This window comes from Myxocyprinus asiaticus, chromosome 35 (assembly GCF_019703515.2).
Source record: "Myxocyprinus asiaticus isolate MX2 ecotype Aquarium Trade chromosome 35, UBuf_Myxa_2, whole genome shotgun sequence".
NCBI lineage: Eukaryota > Metazoa > Chordata > Actinopteri > Cypriniformes > Catostomidae > Myxocyprinus > Myxocyprinus asiaticus.
The window spans coordinates 13,174,406-13,200,187 of record NC_059378.1 but is presented as its reverse complement, the minus strand read 5'-3'; the positions used below and the strand labels follow the sequence as shown (position 1 = coordinate 13,200,187).

Genomic DNA, 25,782 nt, shown 5'->3' with positions numbered 1-25,782 from the left:
GGAGTAAAGAATATCAAGACTTTTTCTCAGAGTTACACCAAATGACCTGAACAAAATGTGCCATTTCATAAAAATGTATATATATATATATATATATATATATATATATATATATATATATATATATATATATATATATATATATATAAAATTCAGCAAAAAAAGAAATTTTGTAAAAATCCAAATAACTTTACAAATCTTTATTGTAAAGGGTTTAAACAATGTTTTCCATGCTTGATCAATGAACCATAAACAATTAATGAACATGCACCTGTGGAACGGTCGTTAAGACACTAACACCTTACATACGGTAGGCAATTAAGGTCACAGTTATAAAAACTTAGGACACTAAAGAAACCTTTCTACTGGCTCTGAAAAACACCAAAAGAAAGATGGCCAGGGTCCCTGCTCATCTGAGTGAATGTGCCTTAGGCATGCTGCATGGAGGCATGAGGACTGCAGATGTGGCCAGGGCAATAAATTGCAATGTCCACACTGTGAGACGCTTAAGACAGCGCTACAGGGAGACAGGAAGGACAGCTAATTGTCCTCGCAGTGGCAGACAACGTGTAACAACACCTGCACAGGACCTGTACATCTGAATATCACACCTGTGGGACAGATACAGGATGGCAACAACAACTGCCCGAGTTACACCAGGAATGCACAATCCCTCCATCAGTGCTTAGACTGTCTGCAATAGGCTGAGAGAGGCTGGACTGAGGGCTTGTAGGCCTGTTGTAAGGCAGGTCCTTACCAGACATCACCGGCAACAACGTCACCTATGGGCACAAACCCACCTTCGCTGGACCAGACAGGATTGGCAAAAAGTGTTCTTCACTGACGAGTCGCAGTTTTGTCTCACCAGGGGTGAATAGATGGTCGGACTCGTGTTTATCGTCGAAGGAATGAGCGTTACACCGAGGCCTGTACTCTGGAGCGGGATCGATTTGGAGGTGGAGGGTCCGTCATGGTCTGGGGCGGTATGTTTCAGCATCATCGGACCGAGCTTGTTGTCATTGCAGGCAATCTCAACGCTGTGCGTTACAGGAAAGACATCCTCCTCTCTAATGTGGTACCCTTCATGCAGGCTCATCCTGACATGACCCTCCAGCATGACAATGACACCAGCCATACTGCTCGTTCTTTGCGTGATTTCCTGCAAGACAGGAATGTCAGTGTTCTACCATGGCCAGCGAAGAGCCCGGATCTCAATCACATTGAGCATGTCTGGGACCTGTTGGATCGGAGGGTGAGGGCTAGGGCCATTCCCCCCAGAAATGTCTGGAAACTTGGAAGTGCCTTGGTGGAAGAATGGGGTAACATCTCACAGCAAGATCTGGCAAATCTGGTGCAGTCCATGAGGAGGAGATGCACTGCAGTACTTAACGCAGCTGGTGGCCACACCATATACTGACTGTTACTTTTGATTTTGACCCCCCCCCTTTATTCAGGGACACATTATTCCATTCTGTTAGTCACATGTCTGTGAAACTTGTTCAGTTTATGTCTTAGTTCTTGAATCTTTTTATGTACATACAAATATTTACACATGTTAAGTTTGCTGAAAATAAAAGCAGTTGAAAGTGAAAGGACGTTTCTTTTTTTGCTGAGTTTATATATATATATATGCTTCACAAACAGTATTTTTTTGGCCCACGACAACAAACATGCAACCTGCATGTTGGATATACCACATAAAATAGTTTCACTGCTTTTTTTTTTTTTTTTAAGGAATAATGATAAAACATTATTCTGCACTACTCATGCCAGTAATTCTTTTTTCAATAATTTAAACTTTTAATGAGACTTTAATTTTTTGTACTGTCACAGGACGGTTATACCAAATGAGTTTTTACTTTAAGCCCCAGAAAAAATATCAAAATTACTCAGTAATTGAAAACATGTTCATAATAGAAAAGGTGTTTTTAAGTAATTTTGTGTGAATTGCATTTGTAATGTATTTTCTAATCATTTAATAGCATCACGTCATTGATCTGGTACCGAAATTAATTAGAAATTAGAAGTTCATTTTGTGTCAACATTGTATATACATTATAACTTTCAGTCTGAGGCAACAACAGTGCCTATCCCTGATATGTTTGCATTTTGATAAATTTTCTTATTCACTTAAAATGGAAAGTTGCACGGTCCTATTTTCAAAGTTACTCATTGTTTCAGTGTACAGTCCTTTAAAAGAGCTGGGTGTTTTTTTTTTTCAGTGTGCAAAAGTATTATTTTACTAAGTAGTTTCACAGTATACTGAGAAAGGAAAAGAGAGAACAAGAAAGCGGGCTCAGGTACAGCCTTGAGAGGCAGGAAGTTTCCCACACTGCATATTTATCACCTGCCCTCAATAAGGCCTTGTCTAAAGGAAAAGTATTTGTCGGCACACACACTCGCACACCCTACATCAGTGTGCATTGCGTGTGTATAAGTGTGTTTAGCTATGAACATTTATTACTACAGAATGAGCTATAATGGCTCTTAACTACAGTGTCTATTTAGATCAACCACAGATTTATATTTAATGCTCATTTAAGTTAAATTGCAGTTATCTGGATCTTGACTTTATATACACCATAATCTGCACATACTGTACATGCAAAATTACATCTAGCCCCTTCCCCCAGTATAATTGTACTGCAGAGCCAGAGTGGCTGCATGCTGTTTTACAGACTATTATATGATCTTTCCTGGGGCATTGGTTTTATATGGCTTCGTTTTCACAGGGTTTTTAAAATAATTAGCCTTTTTCCCACCGTCAAGCCCTCCAGTTTGGTAAAAGACAAGGAACATGTACAATAATGTAGGGAAACAGAGAGAGAGAAAATTTGATAAGAAGTGTGAAATAAAGAAATGAGTGGTTAAAGGCAGAAATGGAAGTGGAGGTATGTGGAAGTGTGAGAAAGTCAGGAACCAACGAAGGAATATGTTTCGACAGAACGAAAAAGCGACAGGCCCCCTGGTTTTAAATCCTCTATGTGCTGAAAGGCGCAGTGACCCTGAACAAGTCGCTTTGCCTCCATGTGATTCTAGCCAGTCAGGCATAAAGCAAGCACACTGGCACCAGAAATAAAGCCCTAACGGCCTCACCCTATAGAATCACAGTTCTTCATTACTGGAAATTGGTTGTCATTTGTGTTCTCAACACTCCCTTCCTCCCTTTTATAGGACTGTGAACTCTCTCAGTGCCCTGTCACCCATCCTGTTGCCCCAGAGACCAAAGTGATGTCACATCCTGGTCATAAAACACAGTGGCGCTTTGGGTCATGGACACAGGTACATAACTGATAATTATCTAATGACCCCATGAAAAGACTTGACGAGTATTCAGTGAAATATTTCCTATTTAAACAGGAACTTAGGGTGGGGCATGTGGAAGGGCTCAACCCTTTTTTTTTTTTAATAGCCAAAGTTTTGAACATAATTTGCTACTTGCTATTGCAAAGTCAGTAGGTGGTATTGTGGGGAGGGGCATTCTCATTCTAGAGAGCATTTGATTTAACAAATCAAGTCAGTGCAAAATGAGTAATCATTATTTGTGATCTGTTCTACCTAGGGATGGGAATCGTAAGGAATTTAACGATTCCGGTTCCGATTCCTCTCAACAATTCTGGTTCCTTAACGGTTCCAGTAACGATTCTTTTAGTACTTACGAGGAAGAATTATTTGGAAATAAGGGATGCAATTCTTAATGCGTTTACTGCCCTCTGCAGTCTGTTGCCAAATGATGAGATCATTTCAAGTTTCTAAAGAGCAGATATAACAAATAAAAAAATACATTTAAAACAATGCTTGTAAAATTCTAAACAAGAAATGTGATAGCATATTTCATTCATGCATTTATTATTTTATAAAATTTCACTTAATAAAACTTGTGTACCTTTAAAGGGATAGTTCACCCAAAAAATGAAAATTCTCTCATCATTTACTCACCCTTGTGCCATCGCAGATGTGTATGACTTTCTTTCTTCTGCTGAACACAGATGAAGATTTTCAGAAGAATATTTCAGCTCTGTAGGGTCTCTCAATGCAAGTGAATGGGTACCAAAACTTTGAAGGTCCAAAAATCACATGAAGGCAGCATAAAAGTAATTTATAAGACTCCAGTAGTTAAATCCATGTCTTCAGAAGTGATATGATAGGTGTGGGTGAGAAACAGATCCATATTTAAGTCCTTTTTTACTATCAATATCCACTTTCACATTGTTTTTTAGTTTTTTTTTTTGCAATTCACATTCTTCATGCATATCGCCACCTACTGGGCAGGGAAAAATGACTTAAATATTGATCTCTTTCTCACACACACCTATCATATTGCTTCTGAAGATATAAATTTAACCACATTTATGCTGCCTTTATTACTTTTTGGAGCTTCACAATTTTGGCACCTATTCACTTGCATTGTGAGGACCTACAGAGCTGAAATATTGTTGCTGAATTTGCCTTTTTTGTGAACGAACCCTTTAACTACACATTGTTATATAAACAAGCAGTCAGTAACACAGGAAGCGCTGTATGTTTTGGGCTGCACATTCAGAAGAATCGGCTCCTTAGAGTCATTCGAGAATCAGACTATACCCAAAGCGCTGTATGTTCTGTGCCGTAGATTCAATAGAACCGCATAATTAGAGTTGTTCAAGAATCGAACTATACAGGAAGAGAACCTGTTCTCGGTACCCAACCCTAGTTCTCCCGGAGAAGAAAAACTGTAAAGTTTAAATATGTATATCTGCTAAAATCATTTTGTCAACTTGTAGGAGTACATTAGCATATTGATGGCCTCAAAGCTAATAGAAGTGGACCAGAAGACACAAAACTCCAATTTTGATTTTGTGGGGTCTTTAAATTGTTATTGTATATTAATTACTATAAATGGTTATTATAGTAGATATATAGTTGTTAGATTCTGTAGAATGTGCTGCAGTTCTACAATGTGTCAAATACATTGAAATATTAAGTAGAGAGCTAAGCTGTTTAATGGTTGTTCTTTTCAACAGTGCAGTGCCACCTGTGGAAAAGGTATGCGGATGCGCTACGTAAGTTGCCGCGACCAACAGGGTGGAGTTGCGGAGGAATCGGCCTGCTCTCACCTGTCAAAACCTCCTGCTAGGGAGGTGTGCTCCATAGTGGCATGTGGACAGTGGAAGGTTCTGGAATGGACTGCGGTACTTAAAATACATAACAACCTTTGCTATTATGTTTTTTTTTTCACAAACTTGGGGTTATATTACAGAAACATACTCACTGAAGAAACCTATCTTAAATGTTTTGCTTAAAAAAAAAAAACAAGTTAACCTGAAAATGTGCTTGTTAACATCTAAACTGGTTTGATTCAAGATTCAAAAATATTTTTAACATGTCTGAATCAACCTCACTACATTAGGTTACTCCAGCAAAACTAATGTTAATGGTTAGGTTAGGTAGAACTAGCTCTTTAAGATAACAATTGCAGGTTACCACTTTTTACAGTGTATTAACCATGGCGATTTCTGTCAGAATCTATATATGTTCTATTTAACTTGTCAGATCTTAAATTAAGATAGGACGTTTCTGTAATACAGCCCCATTTCTTAGGCTAAATAACTGCCAGGCAATAGGATCAAACTAACTAGTCCAAATTTGAAGTTGCAGGTCTTGCTGACAAACCAAAATGAAAACTTATGGTGTTCTTGATTTACAGCTGAAGTCAGAAGTTTACATACACCTTAGCCAAATACATTTAAACTCAGTTTTTCACAATTCCTGACATTTAATCATAGAAAACATTCCCTGTCTTAGGTCAGTTAGGATCACTACTTTATTTTAAGAATGTGAAATGTCAGAATAATAATAGAGAGAATGATTTATTTCAGCTTTTATTTCTTTCATCACATTCCCAGTGGGTCAGAAGTTTACATACACTTTGTTAGTATTTGGTAGCATTCCCTTTAAATTGTTTAACTTGGGTCAAACATTTTGGGTAGCCTTCCACAAACTTCTCACAATAAGTTGCTGGAATTTTGGCCCATTCCTCCAGACAGAACTGGTGTAACTGAGTCAGGTTTGTAGGCCTCCTTGCTCACACAAGCTTTTTTAGTTCTGCCCGCCAATTTTCTATCGTATTGAGGTCAGGGCTTTGTGATGGCCACTCCAATACCTTGACTTTGATTTGCCGCAACTTTGGAGGTATGCTTGGGGTCATTGTCCATTTGGAAGACTCATTTGTGACCGAGCTTTAACTTCCTGGCTGATTTCTTGAGACGTTGCTTCAATATATCCACATAATTTTCTTTCCTCATGATGCCATCTATTTTGTGAAGTGCACCAGTCCCTCCTGCAGCAGAGCACCCCCACAACATGATATTGCCACCCCCAGGCTTCACGATTGGTATGGTGTTCTTCAGCTTGCAAGCCTCACCCTTTTTCCTCCAAACATAACAATGGTCATTATGGCCAATTTTTGTTTCATTAGACCAGAGGACATTTCTCCAGAAAGTAAGATCTTTGTCCCCATGTGCACTTGCAAACTGTAGTCTGGCTTTTTTATGGCGGTTTTGGAGCATTGGTTTCTAACTTGCTGAGGAGCCTTTCAGGTCATGTCGATACTATTGTTTGTACAGATGAACGTGGTACCTTCAGGCGTTTGGAAATTGCTCCCAAGGATGAACCAGACTTGTGAAGGTCCACAATTTTTTTTCTGAGGTCTTGATTTTCCCATGATGTCATGCAAAGAGGCACTGAGTTTAAAGGTAGGCCTTAAAATACATCCACAGGTACACCTCCAATTCAGTACACCTCCTATCAGAAGCTAACTGGCTAATTGTCTAAAGGCTTGACATCATTTTCTGGAATTTTACAAGCTGCTTAAAGGCACAGTTAACTTGGTGTATGTAAACTTCTGACCCACTGGAATTGTGGTATAGTCAATTAAGAGTGAAACAATCTGTCTGTAAACAATTATTGGATTTTATTGGATAAAATTACCTGTGTCATGCACAAAGCAGATGTGCTAAATGACTTGCCAAAACTATAGTTTGCAAATATTAAATCTGTGGAGTGGTTAAAAAAATCAGTTTTAGTGACTTCAACCTAAGTGTATGTAAACTTCTGACTTCAACTGTAAATTGTTAGCATGACATAGACTTTTGATTGAACGCTGCTCATGTGGGAGCCTATTTGCTCAATACTGTGAGCTGTATGTGAAACGAGGTATGTTGTATGTGAAATGAGTCAGTAAGGTATCTAAGTTCTTTTAACTGGTTATTGGTTATGTATGTATTTCAAATATTGGCATGTTCCTTTAATACCAATTTGTTAGCAAGCAATCTTTCAACACTATTACTTACTGAAAGTATTTGTGTTTTCATTCACAGCTGTTGCGCAGCCTTTTACAATAAACCAAAGACCTTGATAATTCTACTATTATTTTGGTGTTTGGAGCTCAGTTGTTACTGATGTGAGTTCGTTTTGTGTGAATCTCATAGCAGATGGGGTTTGGTTTGCATTGATTTGTGTCAGAGGGAGGACAGGACGGATGTCTGAAATACACAGCAAACAGATCACACTGTACACATTTGTGCAGGAAGACATTCATTACAACACAAAATCACTATAGAATTGATGTATTGCTTTAGTCCGTGACCTCCTGCTTTCTATTGGTTCATAATGGAGACAAACCAGAAAATCAGCAGCATACAGTTTGGAAAATGAGTAAATCCATGTTGCAATATTTGATGCCCAAAGAATTAAATGAATGGGCCTGTTACTGAAACCTTTCAAATAGGCTTGCGTGCATGTGTCACAACTTTTGAGAAATTTATGGTTTTGTTTTTCAGTCTGTTTTCTATATAATCATGTGTGTTTCTGTATTTGTAGTGCTCTGTATCCTGTGGTCAGGGCAAAACCACACGGCAAGTAGTGTGTGTGAACTTCAATGATCAAGTTGTGGAAATGAGTGAGTGTGACACAGATGATCGACCGGCAACAGAGCAGGAGTGTGCCATGCCCCAGTGTCCATCTCGTTCCAGTGATCACGGGGGCTTTTCACCTAACCATGATTCACGGAAAAAAATTGTTCCCACTGGGCGAACTGATCGTAACAGAGCTGGCAGACCCCAGTTGCATCAGTGGAGGACTGGACCATGGGGGGCAGTAAGTAAAAATGATAACAGATCTGCACGTTCTTGATTTAGGGCCCTATTTTAAGAGCACTAGCGCTAAGCACAGCGCTCTGCGATAAGTCATACACACTGTAAAATATCCAACTTCAATTTTGAAAGTTGATTAATCTAATGTAGATTGTTCTAATGTTGAACTATCTAATATAGAAAAAGTTGAGATTAATTTAAAAAAATCAATAAAGTAAACTTGTTTGCCATTTAAGTCAGAGCAACTTAAAATCTTAAACAGTGAGCACATAAAATGTCAAGTTTGACAAGGAATATTTCTTTATTTAATATATAATTAAATCACCACCAGGGTGATTAGTGTTCGCTTTGATAAAATAAAAATAAAAAACAGTTATTTAGTTAACTGAACTTCTAAAAGTTTTAAGTAAGTGTTACCTACACAACTTTTTAAGTTGGACCAACTACTTGGTATATTGGCGTGGCTGACAAATGATCTTATGTAGAAATGTAGTTCTGCTTAATAAAGAATATCTTTCTATATCAAGAATATTGAAAATTATTGACAGCTGTACTTAAAAATTCAAGTTTATTGAACTTAGATCTACTTGTAAAAATAATTAATATTTTTGAGTTTACTGAACTTATTGTATTGAGTTAATTGAACTTACAATCCAACTTGAATTGTTAAGTTGGTATAACTAATTTACCTGAAGTTGAGTAAATTCAAAAATGCTTTAAACTGAAAAAATTGATGCAACCAGCTGCACTCAAAAGTCTATGGCCATGGCCATGAAGTTTTGGTATTTTCGTGCAAGCATGCGCTAAGTCTAGGCATAAGTGAGCTAGGCGAAATTGCATGTGCAAAGCACTAATAGGCTGGGTCAAGTGCAATATAATTCGGAGGTTCTTCTCCGGGACCATCTGTGTCCTATTATATACAGTAATCCATTCCCTGTCAAGACCAGCAATATAAACAAAGAGAGCACATTCATAAGAAGTTGGTAGTGAAAATGGACTTGTGGCAAGCAGGGCGTGGCCGAGCGATAAGGATGGACGGCTGGGGGACAATTATCGCAATCAGCTGGAAGAGAGATAAGAAGGAGCCAGAGCCGCAGTTAGAGAGAGAGACGCACAAAGCTGTCTGTCTATGTTGAGGGGGTGCATATTAGTGTGTGTGCTAATAAATGTGTTACGTTTGGATGTTTACCCGACTCCCGCTTCCTCCTTCATAATGTGGCAAAGCTCTGCCACATTGATGTTTGTTCTTTTGTGCATAAACTGCATCCTTGTTGAATGTCAGGCATATTTCTATGACAGCGACATGTTACTTTTATACAGTATGCACAGAAAAGGATTTTGATTTATGCTCCGTTAAATTATAGAGAATGTAAGTACAACCCCAATTCCGAAAAAGTTGGGACAGTAAGAAAAATGCTAATAAAAACAAAAAGGAGTGATTTGTAAATTATATTCACCCTTTGCTATATTGAAAGCTCAACAACTACACATTATATGATGTTTTATCCATTGTTTTTTTTTAAATGTACAGTAATTTCAAATCAGATGATTGCAACATGCTCCAAAAAAGTTGAGTCAAGTGTTCACCACTGTGAAACATCCCCATTTCTTCTAATAACACTTATTAAGCATTTGGGCACTTAAGACACAAGTTTGTTAAGTTTAGAAAGTGGAATTTTCCCCCATTTATCCGTTATGTAGGTCTTTAGCTGCACAACTGTACAGGGTCGTCGTTGCCATCTAATGTGCTTTATAATGTGCCACTCATTCTCAATTGGAGACAGGCAGGCAGATCTAGCATCCACACTCTCTGCTTACACAGCCATGCACTTGTAATATGGGCAGTATGTGGTTTGAAGTTGTCCTGCTGAAAAATGCAGGGACCTCCCTGGAAAAGACGGTGCTTGATGGCAGTATATGTTGCACCAAAATTTTACATATCTGTCTGCATTCATGATGTTCTCACAGATGTGCGAGTTACCCATGACATGGGTACTGACACACCCCTGGCCCATACAGACACTGGCTTTTGGACCTGACACTAATACCAGCTTGGATGGTCCTTTTCTTCTTTGGCCCGGATAATACGATGGCTGTGTTTTTCAAAAACATTTTGAAATGTGGACTCTTTGGACCAAAAAACACAGTTCCACTATTCTACTTTCCATCTAAGATGAGACCGAGCCCAGAGAAGTCAGCAGTGCTTCTGGACAGTGTTGATGTAGGGCTTCTGCTTTGCATAGTAAAGTCTTAACTTGCATCTGTGGATGCAGCAGCGAGTGGTGTTGACTAACAAAGGTTTACTAAAGTTATACCAAGCCCACGTTCATGATATCCATTACAGATGAATGACGTTTTTTTAAGACAGTGACGTCTGAGGGATCAGAGATCACACACATTCAGAAATGTTTTTCATCTTGCCCTTTATGCACTGAGATTTGACCAGATTCCTTGATTCTTTTAACTATATTGTGCAATGTAGAAGGTGAAATGCCCAAAATCCTTCCAATTTGTCTTTGGGGAACATTGTTCTCAGAGTGCTGGATTATTTGCTGAAGCATCTGTTTGCAAATTGACAAGTCTTGAACGATCCTTGCTCTCAAAGGACTTGGCTGTTTTTGGAGGCTCCTTATACAGTATACAGTACAATGACACAATAGCCTCACCTGTTTAACATCTCCTGTTTCTCAACGCCTTGTTATTTCAACTCGTCAAATTGTTATTAGTCTTAAATTGCCCCTGTCTCAACTTTTTTGGAGTGTGTTGCAATCATCTAATTTGAAATTACTTTACATTTTCAAAAAAAACAATAAAATTCACAAGGTAAAACATCATGTTATGTGTAGTTGTAGTGCTTTCAATATAGCAAAGAGTGAATATAATTTACAAATCACTCCTTTTTGTTTTTATTAGCAATTTTCCTACTATCCCAACTTTTTCGGAATTGGGGTTGTATTATTAATCATTTTCATCTGCTGACACACAGATCATGGCTAATATTAACTGTGATTATATCGGAACACACATTACTTCTACCGTTCGATTTTGGTTTTGAAAAATTTCATTAATTTCTTGAAACACTAAAAAAAATTAAACCAAAAATATTTCTAAATTAAAATTACACTTCAAACGAAATGAAAATATAATCAAAATAAAGAAGTGGTAAAAAAAAAAAAAAAAAAAAAATCCTAACATTTTACTCTCTACAACATCTTCCACTGGCCCCTTTGCAGTGACTTAAAAAACACTCTACGACAGCAGGTGGAAAAATACCAATACAAATTAGATCATAAATACATTTGTAATTATAAACATAATAACAATTATTGAAAAATATACCATGACCTAAAGATAGTTTAACACAAATCTGATACATTTTTGTTTCATAAAACGGCTACAACAGTGATCTTCAGAGGCATAATTTGATGTTGTACTATGTTTTCAGAGTTTGGACATGGACTTTATAACCACCTGCTGGTGGAATCTCCAAACTGCAAATACAGGAACTGAGTTTAGACTTTGAAAACAGACATGTTTTTGAAACATCTTAGCGCTCTTACCTATTTCTCAGGAAAATAGCAAATTGCTCTTTGCGCCCCTTAATTAACATACAATACACCCACAGATAGCGCAAACACTCCCAACCACGGCCTCTTACGCTTTGCGCTGGCACAAAAATTGGTTAAGACGTAGCGCACAGTGGTAGCACACAGTGGTAGCGCCTAGTGCTGCGCTTTGAGTCCCTAGTCTGCATGTCAAGGGTGATCACATAAGTATTCATAGATATTTGTGTGTAGCTTTTATTTGTACACTTTTTAACGTTTTGATAGACTGTGAAACATACAATATCAATGTATTCACTGCATCTTAAATGTAAGCATTTGTACAGCTTTAGCGATGTAGAGATCTTTGTGAATCTTACTGATGGTCGGAACAGAAATTCACAGAAGCTTTGCGAGGATACAATGGCGGGTGAACTATTTATCACTGAATGAAAGAGAAACTTTGTCAGAGAAAGACCTTTTAAATGGCATATTTATATATAAATGGCATCCAGAGTTTAAAAAAAAATGGCATCTAGAGTTTTTGTGGCTGAATTTAATTATCATCAAACCTCAACAAATATGAAATATGACCTGTCCTCTAAAAAATCAAATGCTTTTTGAATAGGAATGGCTCTGATTGCAGATACTGCATTTTCACAATGCTTCTCCTTATTTATTTTGACCTTTGTCAAATACCTTAACAAAAGAAAATTTTCTCATTGCGCTGACCTTTTTGCCAACTTTATGGGTAAAAGAACATTTGGGGGTTCAAGTACTTCTGGCACCCCATTAAAAAAAAATCTAAAAGGAGAGTCCGATCCCAGACTGCTCAGAATGGTGACTATAGTAGCAGTGCTAATTATATGCATAATGTTCTAAATATATCACATATGTAAGTCTTTACATATGTGCGTTTTGTAATGCCCACATCCAGACATACACACTTCCACCTCAGTAATAACTACAGAGATACCAGTACCGGCCAAAACAGTACATGAAATCACAGACTTCTGAAATGTAGTTTAGAAAGCTAATCCAAAGAGTGTGAAAGTATTGGTGTCATAAGTACATGACCCCTCCAAGCCAACCAGGCAGTAGTATTTCCTCTTTCTGATAAATGCTGTTGTTTCCTTCATGATATCTGTGTTTGAAATAGTCTGCAATTCAGCTAAAATATTCTGTGCCATTTTGGATGCTCTTCCTCATTTTAAAATAGCCTTTTGTGCTTATTATAGAGATGTTCTGAAAAGTGTTTTCCTTAAGCTATGTTTAACATGTATCTTTCATCATCAGAGGAATTACATTTGGTTGGTGTTTATGCATTGACATACAGTATATTTAGTCAAAGTTAATGGGGTATGAAATTGGTCCAGTGAGATTGTACCCATGTATATATGTAAGTGCAAGCCTGTGCTCGCTTGAGTTAGTGATTGTGTGGAAGGCGTGTGTGTGGCCTTTCTATCACAAACTGATTGTGTTTCTCTTTCGCACCTCTCAGTGTTCAAGTACTTGTGCTGGAGGATTCCAGAGGCGTGTGGTGGTGTGCCAGGATGAGAACGGTTACCCTGCCAACAGTTGCGATGAAAGCACACAACCCATAGAGCAACGCTCCTGTGAATCTGGCCCCTGTCCTCAGTGGTTCTATGGCAGCTGGGGTGAGGTAAGATGTATAGACCCAAGTACAAACAAACACCAGGTGTTCAGATTAGCCATTTTGCCTCAAGGAATTGAATTGAATTGAGTTGAATCAAATTGAACTGAGTTTCATTTAGTTACAGAACAATACAATTTAAAGTTCACCCAAAAATTAAAATTCTCTCATCATTTACTCACCCTAATGCCATTCCAGATGTGTATGACTTTCTTTCTTTTGCTGAACAAAAACAAAGATTTTTAGAAGAATATTTCAGCTCTGTAGATCCTCCCAATACAAGTGAATGGGTACCAAAATTTTGAAGCTCCAAAGTGCACATAAAGGCAGCATAAAGGAATCTGTACGAATCTGTAAGTCTTTAATAGGTGTGGGTGAGAAACAGGAATATTTAGTCCTTTTTTACTATCAGTCTCCACTTTCACATTCTTCTTCTTTTGTTTTTGGCGATTTGCATTCTCCATGGATATCAACACCTACTGGGCAGGGAAGGGAATTTATAGTAAAATCTGGCTTAAATATTAGTCTGTTTCTCACCCAAACTTATCATATTGCTTCTGAAGATATGTATTTAACCACTGGAGTCTTACAGATACTTTTATGCTGCCTTTATGTGCATTTTGGAGCTCCAACATTTTGGTACCCATTGACTTGCATTGTATGGACCTACAAAGCTGAGATATTCTTCTGAAAATCTTTGTTTGTGTTCAGCAGAAGAAAGAAAGTCATACACATCTGGGATGGCATGAGGGTGAGTAAATGATGAGAGAATTTTCATTTTTGGGTGAACTAACCCTTTAATTGAGTTTCACATAATTGAATTGAATCAAATCAAAGCAAGGAAACCAACCTGATCCTGAATGCATTTCCCAAAAAAATAATTTTAGTCTAATTTCAAACCTCATATGAAAGTGGTTTATATCAGATTTGTACAAATTGATTTCATGCATTTTTGGATATGCCCATTTTTTTTTTGCTGCTTGTCTGAACGAAGCCTTCAAACTGTCCACACTTTTGTCTCCAGCAAAACCCTCTTTGAAATGTTTGCTCCACCGGCCATAGTCCAAGATTTTGCAGTAGCCGTTGTTTGAAAATGCATTGCTACAAAGATTACATCCATTAATGAAACAAGACTTTCACTCCTTCTTTTCTCTCACCCTTTTTCTCGTTTTTGCCTCCCTAGTGTTCAAAGTCCTGCGGAGGAGGGATAAAGACCCGGCTTGTCGCTTGTCAGCGTCCCAACGGGGAGCGCTTTAACGATCTGAGCTGTGAAATTCTTGACAAACCACCCGACCAAGAGCAGTGCAATACTCAGTCCTGCTCTATTAACCCTCACTGGAGCACAGACCAATGGAGCTCGGTACGCTCGTAATTATTTTAACTTTTCTCCCTTCATAAGTTTTCGTTCTCACAACACACCGAGGTTTCTTTACTCTCAAGACATGAGGAAAACAAACTGAAACTCAAAGTGATTTGATCTTTATGTAAGCTGCTCATAAGAGAGTTCTGTTCCTGTTGCACTTACAGACCTAACAAACATGCAGTTAAATATTGTTTATAGCTTTATCCTAACTGAAAAAGTGAGCATCTTTTCGATCAATGTGGTTGTTTGAAAAATGTTTCGTTTTCTTTCTTTTTTTTCTTTTTTTTTTTCAATTTTCTTTTTTGGATTTCTTTTGCCTAATGCAACTGTACTTGAGATATACAAAACATTGTTCTTTGTTGTGGGTTCTGTTCAAAACAGTATATTACATTAAGAATACTTGGGCAGTAAAACCTTATATTCCTCCACTGCAGATCTGAAACATCTGCTCAAAGGCAGTTAACATTATTATATTTAAACTATCTCTGTGTATTTCTTCAAATAGTCTCCATAATCATGAAAATTATGCTTTTTCAATCATACCTCATGTGAACTCACAGCTAGCAATTTACCTATTACATTTATGGTGCTGTTTACAGTTCAAGGGAGACTTTTTGTGAACGTGTTTATAGTTGCTATATTTTTGTATATTTAAGGTTACTTACAAAAGTATTTTTTTAAGTAAATACAAAACAACAAAGTGACGTAGTATGAAATCAGCTGTAGTTTTGTTCATATAATGTCTTTTGATTGCCCTGCTATATTAATATTTTTCTAGTTTATTTACAGTCAATATGATTTCAATATTGTGTATAATTTGTCCATCAACAAAAATCACGTTCTAGACTAGTGTATAAAATTCCTTATTGCATTTCCCTTTGACCCAGGGAAAGCCAGTTAGTTTTGTCTACCTCATTCTCAATGAAAAGTCCCACAGCCATCCAATTTTTATTCATGGAAAGGGATAATGAATGCTAAAATATCCTGTAGCATCCACAAGCAAACATTTATTGATATCCATAAAAAATTGTATTGTTGTCTGAAGATGCCATGGTGCTAAAGTGTCTATGGTGCAATTCCCTTTCATAACATGGTCTGTTTACGTCAACAGACAGAAAATGAAATAATTTGAATCAAATAGCAGTAATGAAGGAATGTATGAGCATTTCTTGTAAGCATTTGTATTTATTTCTGTTGCCATATGTTGTGTCTTTATTTGTTTGAACCTGATGATGATGGTGGGCAAATTAAACAATTGCAAGATTTTGTTTTTCAAAGGTTATTCTTATTCATTATTATTATTATTATTATTATATAATTAGAAAAGTATGCAACTTTTGGTCATTAGTGAAAATAATTATGTGAATTTGTAAATCAGTTATTTAGAGATGAGGAAGACATTGGATGTTCTCTTGTATTATTTTGTGTAAATTCATTAAGGTATTTTAATTTTTAAATAGACAAAATTGTACCTGCTGATTGAGCATATATACTGCAACTTAATCAGTATCATTATTCATCAAAGGCATTCAGTGCACATACAGCCTCAATATGTAATGAATGAAAGAAGGTACAGAATCACTGTGCTTCTGTTTTCTCATGGGGATAAACCTTTTTGTGCTATATGTGTTCTAATGGGTTTTTTTTTTTTTTTTATGTGATCCTGCTGCTTTTATTTCTTTTCTTGTCCGAATGGGACAACTGTATCACCTATTTTAACGATCCTCGGATGGGGTCATTTTTGGTGCTCACTCACCTCAGTACCTATAGAAGAAATCTACGTACCACTGTGATACTTCCTATTGGTTAGCACAGAATATTATCCAGATCTGATGGCGATCACCCAAGTGAGCATACATCACAATAACAATGGCAAGGGCACAGGGGTCATTGATGGTCTTTGATCTGTGGTTAGGGCCTTTACCGGCCTTCCCAGCTCATCTAATCAGAATGGATGCATTTCTCAGAAAGAGCTTTATGCTTATGGGAAAAATGATTGCCAAAGCTAAGGCGCCACAAAGTATGTTAGATGTCTGTGTTAGTTTGATACTTGGGAGTACTTGCATTGGAATGCAGTGAGGCACATAGCCAGTTGTGTTGCCATATTTGGACTGATCATTTGTGGCAACAATTTAAAAGAAAAACAAGGCAATTTTGCATGGTGCAAAAAGCCAAAACTGGTTTGTGTGAAGTTAACAGTGACACTACAATCACACTTGCCTATTTGTATTGTATGCACATGTCAATAATTTGTCTTGAGTATTTCTTGAAATGTTTGTTTGACAGGTTTTATCAGAATTTTTGAAGTCCATATCCATTTTAAGCCTGGGTATTTTTAGGCTTGCCTGTGGTTTTTGTATGAAGGGAATTTTTTTAGCTAAATGACCCTGCATTGAAATCATTTTGTGTGGTATTTTAGTTGGTAATCTGAGTGTAAATCACTGGAGCATTAATTTAACAAGTTACATAAACTCTGAACAATAATCTGACATTTAAAATTCAGAAATAAATGGTTTATTGTCATAAAAAAAATATTAATATACTCATTAAATATTCATGTGTATTATTATTGTATGTAATACATGTTTAGTATTTCAAATGCAAATGTATTAGTTATTCAACTTATTATCATAGCAATACTTTTCAGTGCTCTAGGACTGATGTAAAAATGAGCACCAGTATTTTGATGCAAGTGACTAAATGTACTTTTAATAATGTTTTATATGATATGCAGTAGTAAGAGGAATAGGGGCTTTTGTAGGGTCAAACTTTCAGCTGACAGTAAATTAAAAAAGACGTCTGTGATCACATTTGTACATTCTTCATGTGCAAGGCATCTGTAGGGATTGGCTAACTGATAGAATTCCTGAAAGAGGACTGGACCTGCTCCAAGGTTACGCTCATATTTTCACACATTTATAAACACACATTTTAAGATTCTGATGCAGAGTGAGCAAGTATGATTTATTTTGAATCAATGGCAAGGGTTATAAATGATTTATTAAAGTGAATCATTAAAACAGAGGTACATGGAAGTCTTGTTTTAAAGAGAAATGTATATTTGTTGTATAATATTTTATGTAAAGTTCTTTTCTTTTTATTTTGCAGCAGTTGTCCATTTTATTAAGTTGAACCAAATGTATATATTTTGGTACTGTAAATATTTATAAAAACAATATATATATATATATATATATATATATATATATATATATATATATATATATATATATATGAATGTTAAAAATGCTCAAGACTTTTTTCTGGTTTCAGAATCAATTTCATCAACTTAAACACATCAGAGACACAATATCCAATTGGGGAATTTCTGTTCTTTTAGATCCTGTATTCTGTGCATGCATGCTGGGCAATGCACTCATTCAACTTCAGACTTGTCGCATCATATCCATCCCCCCTCTTTCATGCCCTTTGATTTTCCGTTTCTCTCCCATCCAGAGGCCCAGTGAAGCCTCTCTCTCCTCCCCTCCCCTCCCCTCATGGTAAAGTCGGTCATGGGGTTAGGTCCCTCTACACATTAATTCAGTAAACAAGATGTGAGACAAATACCAGCTTCATATGAACTGTAAAACAGTGCTTAAAGGTGCAGGTGATACAGATGAATAGAAGGCTTTTTGTTCAAATTCTCACCTTATTATACTGCTCCTATTGTATACTGTGTCATGAATTCTGTTATTTTGTATGTTCTATTGTAAATGTCTACAGACCTTAGTCTGGGTTGATGCCATATTTTCTATTTGGCTGTACTCTTGCAAAACTTGGTGTTGATTGTTCAGTTGACAAAACATTGAACTATGTCTACCCAAAAAAAATTCACTCTGAAAATTAAATTTAATATGCCATTTACCATGACTAAGATCCATACTTATGTACTCTCCCACATCAGTACAATGTGCTGCCAAAATGGTAACAGATTTAAAAATAATAAAAGTGATTACCACAGGATTTATCTATTCTTTTGTTTACCCATAAGTTCCCGTATTTGGGAATACTCAACTTTATCCTCAAATGGCACACTAACCCATATCTGTTGTGGTGGTGGTGAGGTAGGCTTGTTTTTAACAAGCATTTAGACTTTACTTTTGCCTTTTTCCTCCCTTTTTGCAGTGTTCTGCCTCCTGTGGGAGAGGATTCAAATACCGTACTGTGACGTGTGTCAGTCACTCGGGCCAGCAAATCCCAGAAGAGAATTGCCTGCACTTGCCCCTCCCACAAAAGCAAAGGCATTGCAGAGGTGGGAGGTGCCCCAAGTGGAAGACAGGGAACTGGGGAGAGGTAAAACTGATACCTGAAAAAACCAAAACACACACACACACACATATATATATATATATATATATATATATATATATATACAGGGTTGGGAGAGTTACTTTTTAAATGTATTCCACTACAGATTACAGAATACATGCTGTAAAATGTAATTTGTAACGTATTCCGTTAGATTACTCAAGGTCAGTAACGTATTCTAAATACTTTGGATTACTTCTTCAGCACTGGTAGATTTTTTCACTTGTTTTGACTATAAAAACTCTGCCAGTACAGTAAGACAAAATACACATTAAAAATACATTCTCTGAAAAACCTAAATATCTTATGCAGTGTTGTTTCTAAAACAAGATAAATCAAATTGATCTTGTTTTAAGGATTTTTAGATATTTTTACAGGAAAATAGTACAAAAATGATTATCAAGAATATGATTTTTGCCCTAATATCAAAAGTCTTACTAGGAAAAAAAATTTATGATCCAACGTGAATTTTCTTGATAAAAAATATGATCGTGCCTGGTAACATGTAAAATGGTTAGAAATAGCATTTTAGCGTAACATAAAGCTGACAATTTACACAAGGTTTATTTCTATTTCTTCTGCTCCAAACTTACTTCAAACTTACTTCTCTATCTGCTCGTATGAATGTAACACATCATAAAAAGTGTTTCACCGCTGTTCAAATGCACTTTGGATCGCATCATTTATATGTATAAATGTTTTCCATCTGAAAGGACAAAATATTAAATGAAACAAATGACAATAAAATGCAAAGTAATCTCTTCAGTAATCAAAATATTTTTTGAATGTAACTGTATTCTAATTACCAGTGATTTAAATTGAAACTGTAGTGGAATACAGTTACTAATAGTTTGTAATTTCGTATTGACACACTAAGCTGACAAAAATAGTAAGAAAATTATTCTTTGTGTGTATTTTTATTAATTGCACCTATGATTAGTGTTAGTCTTGGCACTGAAATCTATGGCACAATTTAACAGTTTTAACAAACTATTACAAATCTCATTTATTCTTTATATTCTTTATTTTTTCATTAATTCATTCATACTCACTCATTTTCTCATTCCACCTGGATAGTACTGCCCCATCAAAAATTAATGGAATATGGTTAACTTCATATGTGAAATATTTGAAAGTTATATCACTCATGAAGTCTTAATTATTTCTCAAAATGCAGACATATACAGAGCGTACAATGGGGTTATTATATGGAGAATTAGTGTAATGTGGGACACATATACTATATTTATGGTACATTTCTTGTTCCATCAAAAGCAAGTCTGTTAAAGCATTACCATATTCTAGCTTTTATGTGGCCTCGATATACTTCTGAAGTTCATATTTGTTCTTCAGTCAGGGGTAAAAAGAAGTTCTAAACAGCCAAGCAACGGTATACTGTTTGCAAACGTTCAGACACCCGCCACACCACTAGGGAGGCATTTAGAAGTACATTTAAATATGAGGACGCTCAGTAAAACATGAACTACTGTGACATTAAAATGTGTTATCAAGGACTTTATGCCTCATTCTGTGAGTATTCACACAAGATCAGTAAAAGAAGCTGTTTTAACCACTCGTTGATTTTAAGTAATTTATGCAGGAGAAAATGTTTAATTTGTCTTGTTTACATTTTGAATTCATGGCACAAATGAGCTATTATGCTATACAATGCCATAATATATGCCGGTTACACTCTGTTTTTGTAATTTATGATGAAGACACAGTGTTAATGTGCAGAATAAAGACTAATGAATGATGATAGGCTTACTTTGGGGCAGATGTGTAAATGGCTTTCACTGCAGATGACACATGAGTGAATGGGAAATTGAGAGTATTTGAGTAAATTTGATTCCTTTTGTAGACTTTTTAAACAAAACAAAAATATTGCATGACATGGTCTTGGAAAATTTCTCTACATGAACAATTGTATAGATGTAGGTACATTTGCACCAGCTCGCTAATAACTCTACATGCCGGTGTGTTCTTGTTAACTGATTTTGACTGACTGAACAACATAAACAAAATGAGCTGTCGGCGTCAAGGTAGGTAGAGCTCCAGGTCACATCTACCGATGATGTGAACCAATGGCAGTAAGAAGGTGTTAAGCAGTCAGTTAGAAGTTTTCCCACTGGAAAAAAAAAAAAAAAACACAAACACCTTTTTGGCCAGATTTTGTTCTAAATGACATCACACTCGTTCATTCTTCAATTTCGTATGAAGTATATTTGGGCCTTTATTTGTTTGGACGACAATTAAAGTAGATTACAGTTGAAAGTGCAAAGAAATGTCCCAGGTTACCCTAATTAACCCTATTTGACAGTGAGATACAAAGTCTGATACACAAAATGCACTCTTGACTGTGCAGTTGTCATTTACAACTGGCAGACAGGTGATTTTGAAGTCTTTCTAGCAAGTCAGTCCACTGTCGACCATCTTTGGAATGCTCTCGGGAGACTATTTCCAGTCAAACCAGTGCAGCTCCTATCTACTTGAATGGGGAGACCAAAATCTCAAAAACAGTTGGACAGATTACGATCAAAGAACTTATTTCAAATCAGCAATAAAATTTGACACTGGAATAATAAATTGTGCTTCTTTACCTTTGTAACGTTGGGTGTCAAGGAGTGGAAGAGAGGAGATGCAGGAGTGGAATCTTTAAATCCTTTAATTGCAATTGTTGGAGTAGGACAAATGCTGGAGTGGAAACAAATGGCTTAACAATAATGATCGCTGAAGTTGGACAAACACTAACTCTTAATAATCAAAAACTAAGCACAACGTAACACTTCAAGGACTGACAAAGACAAAACTAGAGGGTATTTATACACTGAGAAACTGAGGGAATAGAAGTCAGGTGCAGATGATGAAGAACTGATAGAAGTGATTAGGGCAGTGAATCCTGGGGGGAAAACTTCAAAATAAGAGTCCTTGAAGAATAATGAGGGAGACAGACTGTGACATTTACCCCCCCCCCCCTTAAAGGGCAACTCCTGGCACCCAAGGACGGATGAGGGTTTGATGATGCAGAAAATGAAGGATCCAAGGATGATGATTAGGAGGCCTAGGGGGAGGCTTCAGGGCTGGGAAAGGATCCGGATGCCTGGGGGGCAGCTTCAGGGCTGGGACTGGGTCAGGACACCAGGGGGGCGGCCACAGGGCTAGGATTGGGTCAGGAGGCCTGGGGGGCAGCCACAGGGCAAGGACTGGGTCAGGTGGTGGAACCGCTGGAGGAGGACACTCTGGGGAAGCGGGCGGAGCCGCAGAAGGCTCTGAGGGCACAGCCGTAAAAGGCGGAGCCGTGGGAGGCTTGAGGGGCTGAGAGCTGTGGAATAGAGTACAGGCCGAGACTGGGGAACGACCTCCATGGCCGTGGACACAGGCAGAGACTGGGGAACGACCTCCGTGGCCACGGGTAGAGACTGGGGAACGACCTCCGTGGCCGTGGACACGGGCAGAGACTGGGGAACGACCTCCGTGGCCGTGGACACGGGCAGAGACTGGGGAACGACCTCCGTGGCCGTGGACACGGGCAGAGACTGGGGAACGACCTCCGTGGCCGTGGACACGGGCAGAGACTGGGGAACGACCTCCGTGGCCGTGGACACGGGCAGAGACTGGGGAACGACCTCCGTGGCCGTGGACACGGGCAGAGACTGGGGAACGACCTCCGTGGCTGTGGACACGGGCAGAGACTGGGGAACGACCTCCGTGGCCGTGGACACGGGCAGAGACTGGGGAACGACCTCCGTGGCCGTGGACACGGGCAGAGACTGGGGAACGACCTCCGTGGTTGTGAGCATGGGCAGAGACTGGGGAACGACCTCCATGGTCGTGAGCATGGGCAGAGACTGGGGAAGAGTCCTTTTCCTTCTCTTTTGGCCAGCAGGCAGCGTGGTTACGGGGTCGGTCGAGGCTACAGGCACTGGGACAGTCGAGGATACAGGCACTGGCTCTGGGACGGTTGAGGCTACAGGCACTGGCTCGCTAACCGTGGCAGGCTTGGGCACTGGCACGCTAACCGTGGTCGCTACCGCTGACTGCGGCAGGGAATCGACCACCGGAACATGGAGAGGATGAGCCCCCTCCCCCCAAAAAACTTAGGGGAATAGAATGGAGAGGAGTTACCTTAGAGATTGGGGGTGTGGAAGGCGTGGAGACAGGGGCCTTGGAAGACGTTGCCTTTGGAATGGAAAATAGAGGAGTGATGGATGAGAAGTGTTGCTACAATATAATCCGCTAGGCAAAGATTCTCCGCCTTCGGAACCGCTGTAGGTCGGTGGAAATTTAAACCCATACCGTAAATTTACTTTAGGTATATATCTGATATGGAGGTTGTAGCAGCAAGTTTGTAGAATTTTGATGAATATTCCAGGAGGGGGAGATCCTGCTTGAAAAGCTCCATGAATAACCTTGTTGGCTCCTTGCTCATGTGGGTCAGAGTGAGTGGAAGAGGATTAGAGGGATCGCAGGAATAGAGGAAGACATTTGGGGGAACAGCTAAATAAATCCTTATTTCTTTGTGGGTCAGTCCTTCTGTAACATTGGGTGTCTAGGAGTGGAAGAGAGGAGACACAGGAGTGGAATTTTTAAATCCTTTAATTGCAATCATTGGAGTAGGACAAACGCTGGAGTGGAAACAAACAAATGGCTTAACAATAGTAATCGCTGGAGTGGGACAAACGCTAACTCTTAATATCAAAAACTAAGCACACCGTAACACTTCTTAAACTCACCGTAACACTTCTTAAACTCACCGTAACACTTCAAGGACTGACAAAGACTTAACAAAACTAGAGGGTATTTATACACTGAGAAACTAATGAGGGCACAGAAGTCAGGTGCGGATGATGAAGAACTGATAGAAGTGATTAGGTCAGTGAATCCTGGGAAATGGAGTCCAGGGGGAAAACTTAAAAATAAGAGTCCTTGAAGAAGAATGAGGGAGACAGAATGTGACAACCTCAGATTACGCTAGAAAACGCAATATTCCCTGCTTGTATAGCTAATGCGCATGCGCTTTCTCTAGTTGATTGACAGGTGATGTCTGTATCTAAAAGGTGATTGGCTCTTTTACCTGTAAGGCGGGACTTCTGTTCTACATCCGTTGACCGTTGGGCGCACAGAGCTTCTTGGTTGGGTGTTCCAATTTCTCCCTTTTATTTTAATAGAAGTGGCCCGTCTCTACTAAATAAATAGTCTCTGTTTCGACCTGCAAGATGTCTCATATTGACATTTAAAAAGAAATGCTGTTACTTAGAACCAAAGACACACAATTTGAAAACACATCTTGAAGAAGAGACAAAAGAAAATCTTAGAGGTTTGTGTCTGATTGGCTGTTTGCTCGAATATTCAGTGGCCCTCTGACAAAAATTGGAAAATCTTTAAAACTGGGCATTCACCAGCCACTATGGCATGTACTGTAATGTCTAATCCTAACACCAGCACTTTGCTGAGGTTTAATATGCAGGATGGAGCAACCATTTTCTATTCTGTCATGCACACACTGGCTTTGTTCTCTTCATTTATTCCTTTCCATACCTGTCAACACATTTTGATTTGTACCAAAGAGGCTTTCACTGAAGTAATGAGTAGCTGAACAAACTACAGTGGCAGCTATAATTTGCTGGGCTTTATGTAAACATACAATAGAATTATAGAATTGAAGGACAGAGTTCCATTAACCTACCTGTGTCATTCTCTGCAGTGTTCGTCATCGTGTGGAAGTGGGCTGCAGCATAGAGAGGTCCTTTGTGTATTTGGTGATGAGGACGGAGCACAGGAATCTAAATGTTCCCGGCTCCCCCGCCCACCTTCTACCCAAACTTGTCGAGTTACTGATTGTGTCTCGCACTACAGGTGGAGCAGCGGGGACTGGCAAAAGGTGAATATGTGAGAAATTGTGAGTGGTGCATGAGCAGTTGTAAGTGTGTGTGAGCACAAGAAATTTCTTTTCTAAGCATATGAGACATTTTCTCTGAGACGGCATGGGAAAATTGCAATATAGAGTAGGGACACACTACAAGGGCAGTATCTGTTCAATTTTGGGTTCAGTACAAGTTATGTTCAAATGGCAGCAGTTGTGCCATAATGCTGATTACCACAAAAATTAATTTTGTCTTGTCCCTCCTTTTTAAAATAAATAAATAAATAAAAATCGGGATTACAGTGTGGCACTTCCAATGGAAGTAAATTGGGCCAATCTGTAAATGTTAAAATACAATACATAAAACAATATGCGTGTTAACATGATTTTAGTGTGATAAACTCAATTACTAACCTTTATAGTGTAAAGTTATATCCATGTTTACAACTTCGTTGCCATAACAAAGTAACACTGTAAACCCTAAAATGACAGTAAAAATGATGATTTAAACAACTTTACAGCTCAAATTCTTTTTAAGAGAATTAATATAAGTGCTTTTATAAAGTTAGAAGCTTCACATTGCTCCCTTTAAACCCTCCAAAAATTGGCCCCATTCACCTCCATTGTAAGTGCCTCACTGTATTCTCAATTTTTGCTTTTTTATAGAAGAGGGATGAGTCAAGATTCACACAAAGGATGCTTTATCACAATAATATGCAAATAAGTGTTTTCCATTAATATGTTTTACAATTAATCTTTTTGCACACTTAGGATAAATGTTAGTCTTCCCCTGTGGGTTAGTGTAGTGTGGACAAAATTGTTTTTTACCTGCAGTTCTTTCTGTGGAACTTCCCAGAAGAGTCTAGGGAAAAACTTCAACAAAAGACAAGAAAGAGAGACTAAAAAACTGTTAAGACAGA

At 38.1% G+C, this 25,782-nt stretch overlaps 1 protein-coding gene across 4 annotated transcripts in view; it reads left to right on the top strand.

The window, feature by feature from the left end:
• Positions 1-25,782, top strand: part of LOC127426426 (A disintegrin and metalloproteinase with thrombospondin motifs 9-like) — a 78,916-nt gene that overhangs the window by 34,184 nt on the left and 18,950 nt on the right. For all 4 annotated transcript variants that reach the window (XM_051673226.1, XM_051673225.1, XM_051673224.1 and 1 more), the window contains exons 24-30: positions 3,175-3,282; positions 5,004-5,171; positions 7,861-8,136; positions 13,176-13,337; positions 14,512-14,688; positions 18,817-18,984; positions 24,704-24,880. In XM_051673226.1, the coding sequence (XP_051529186.1) occupies positions 3,175-3,282; positions 5,004-5,171; positions 7,861-8,136; positions 13,176-13,337; positions 14,512-14,688; positions 18,817-18,984; positions 24,704-24,880 (1,236 nt within the window). The remainder of the gene's footprint in view (positions 1-3,174; positions 3,283-5,003; positions 5,172-7,860; positions 8,137-13,175; positions 13,338-14,511; positions 14,689-18,816; positions 18,985-24,703; positions 24,881-25,782) is intronic.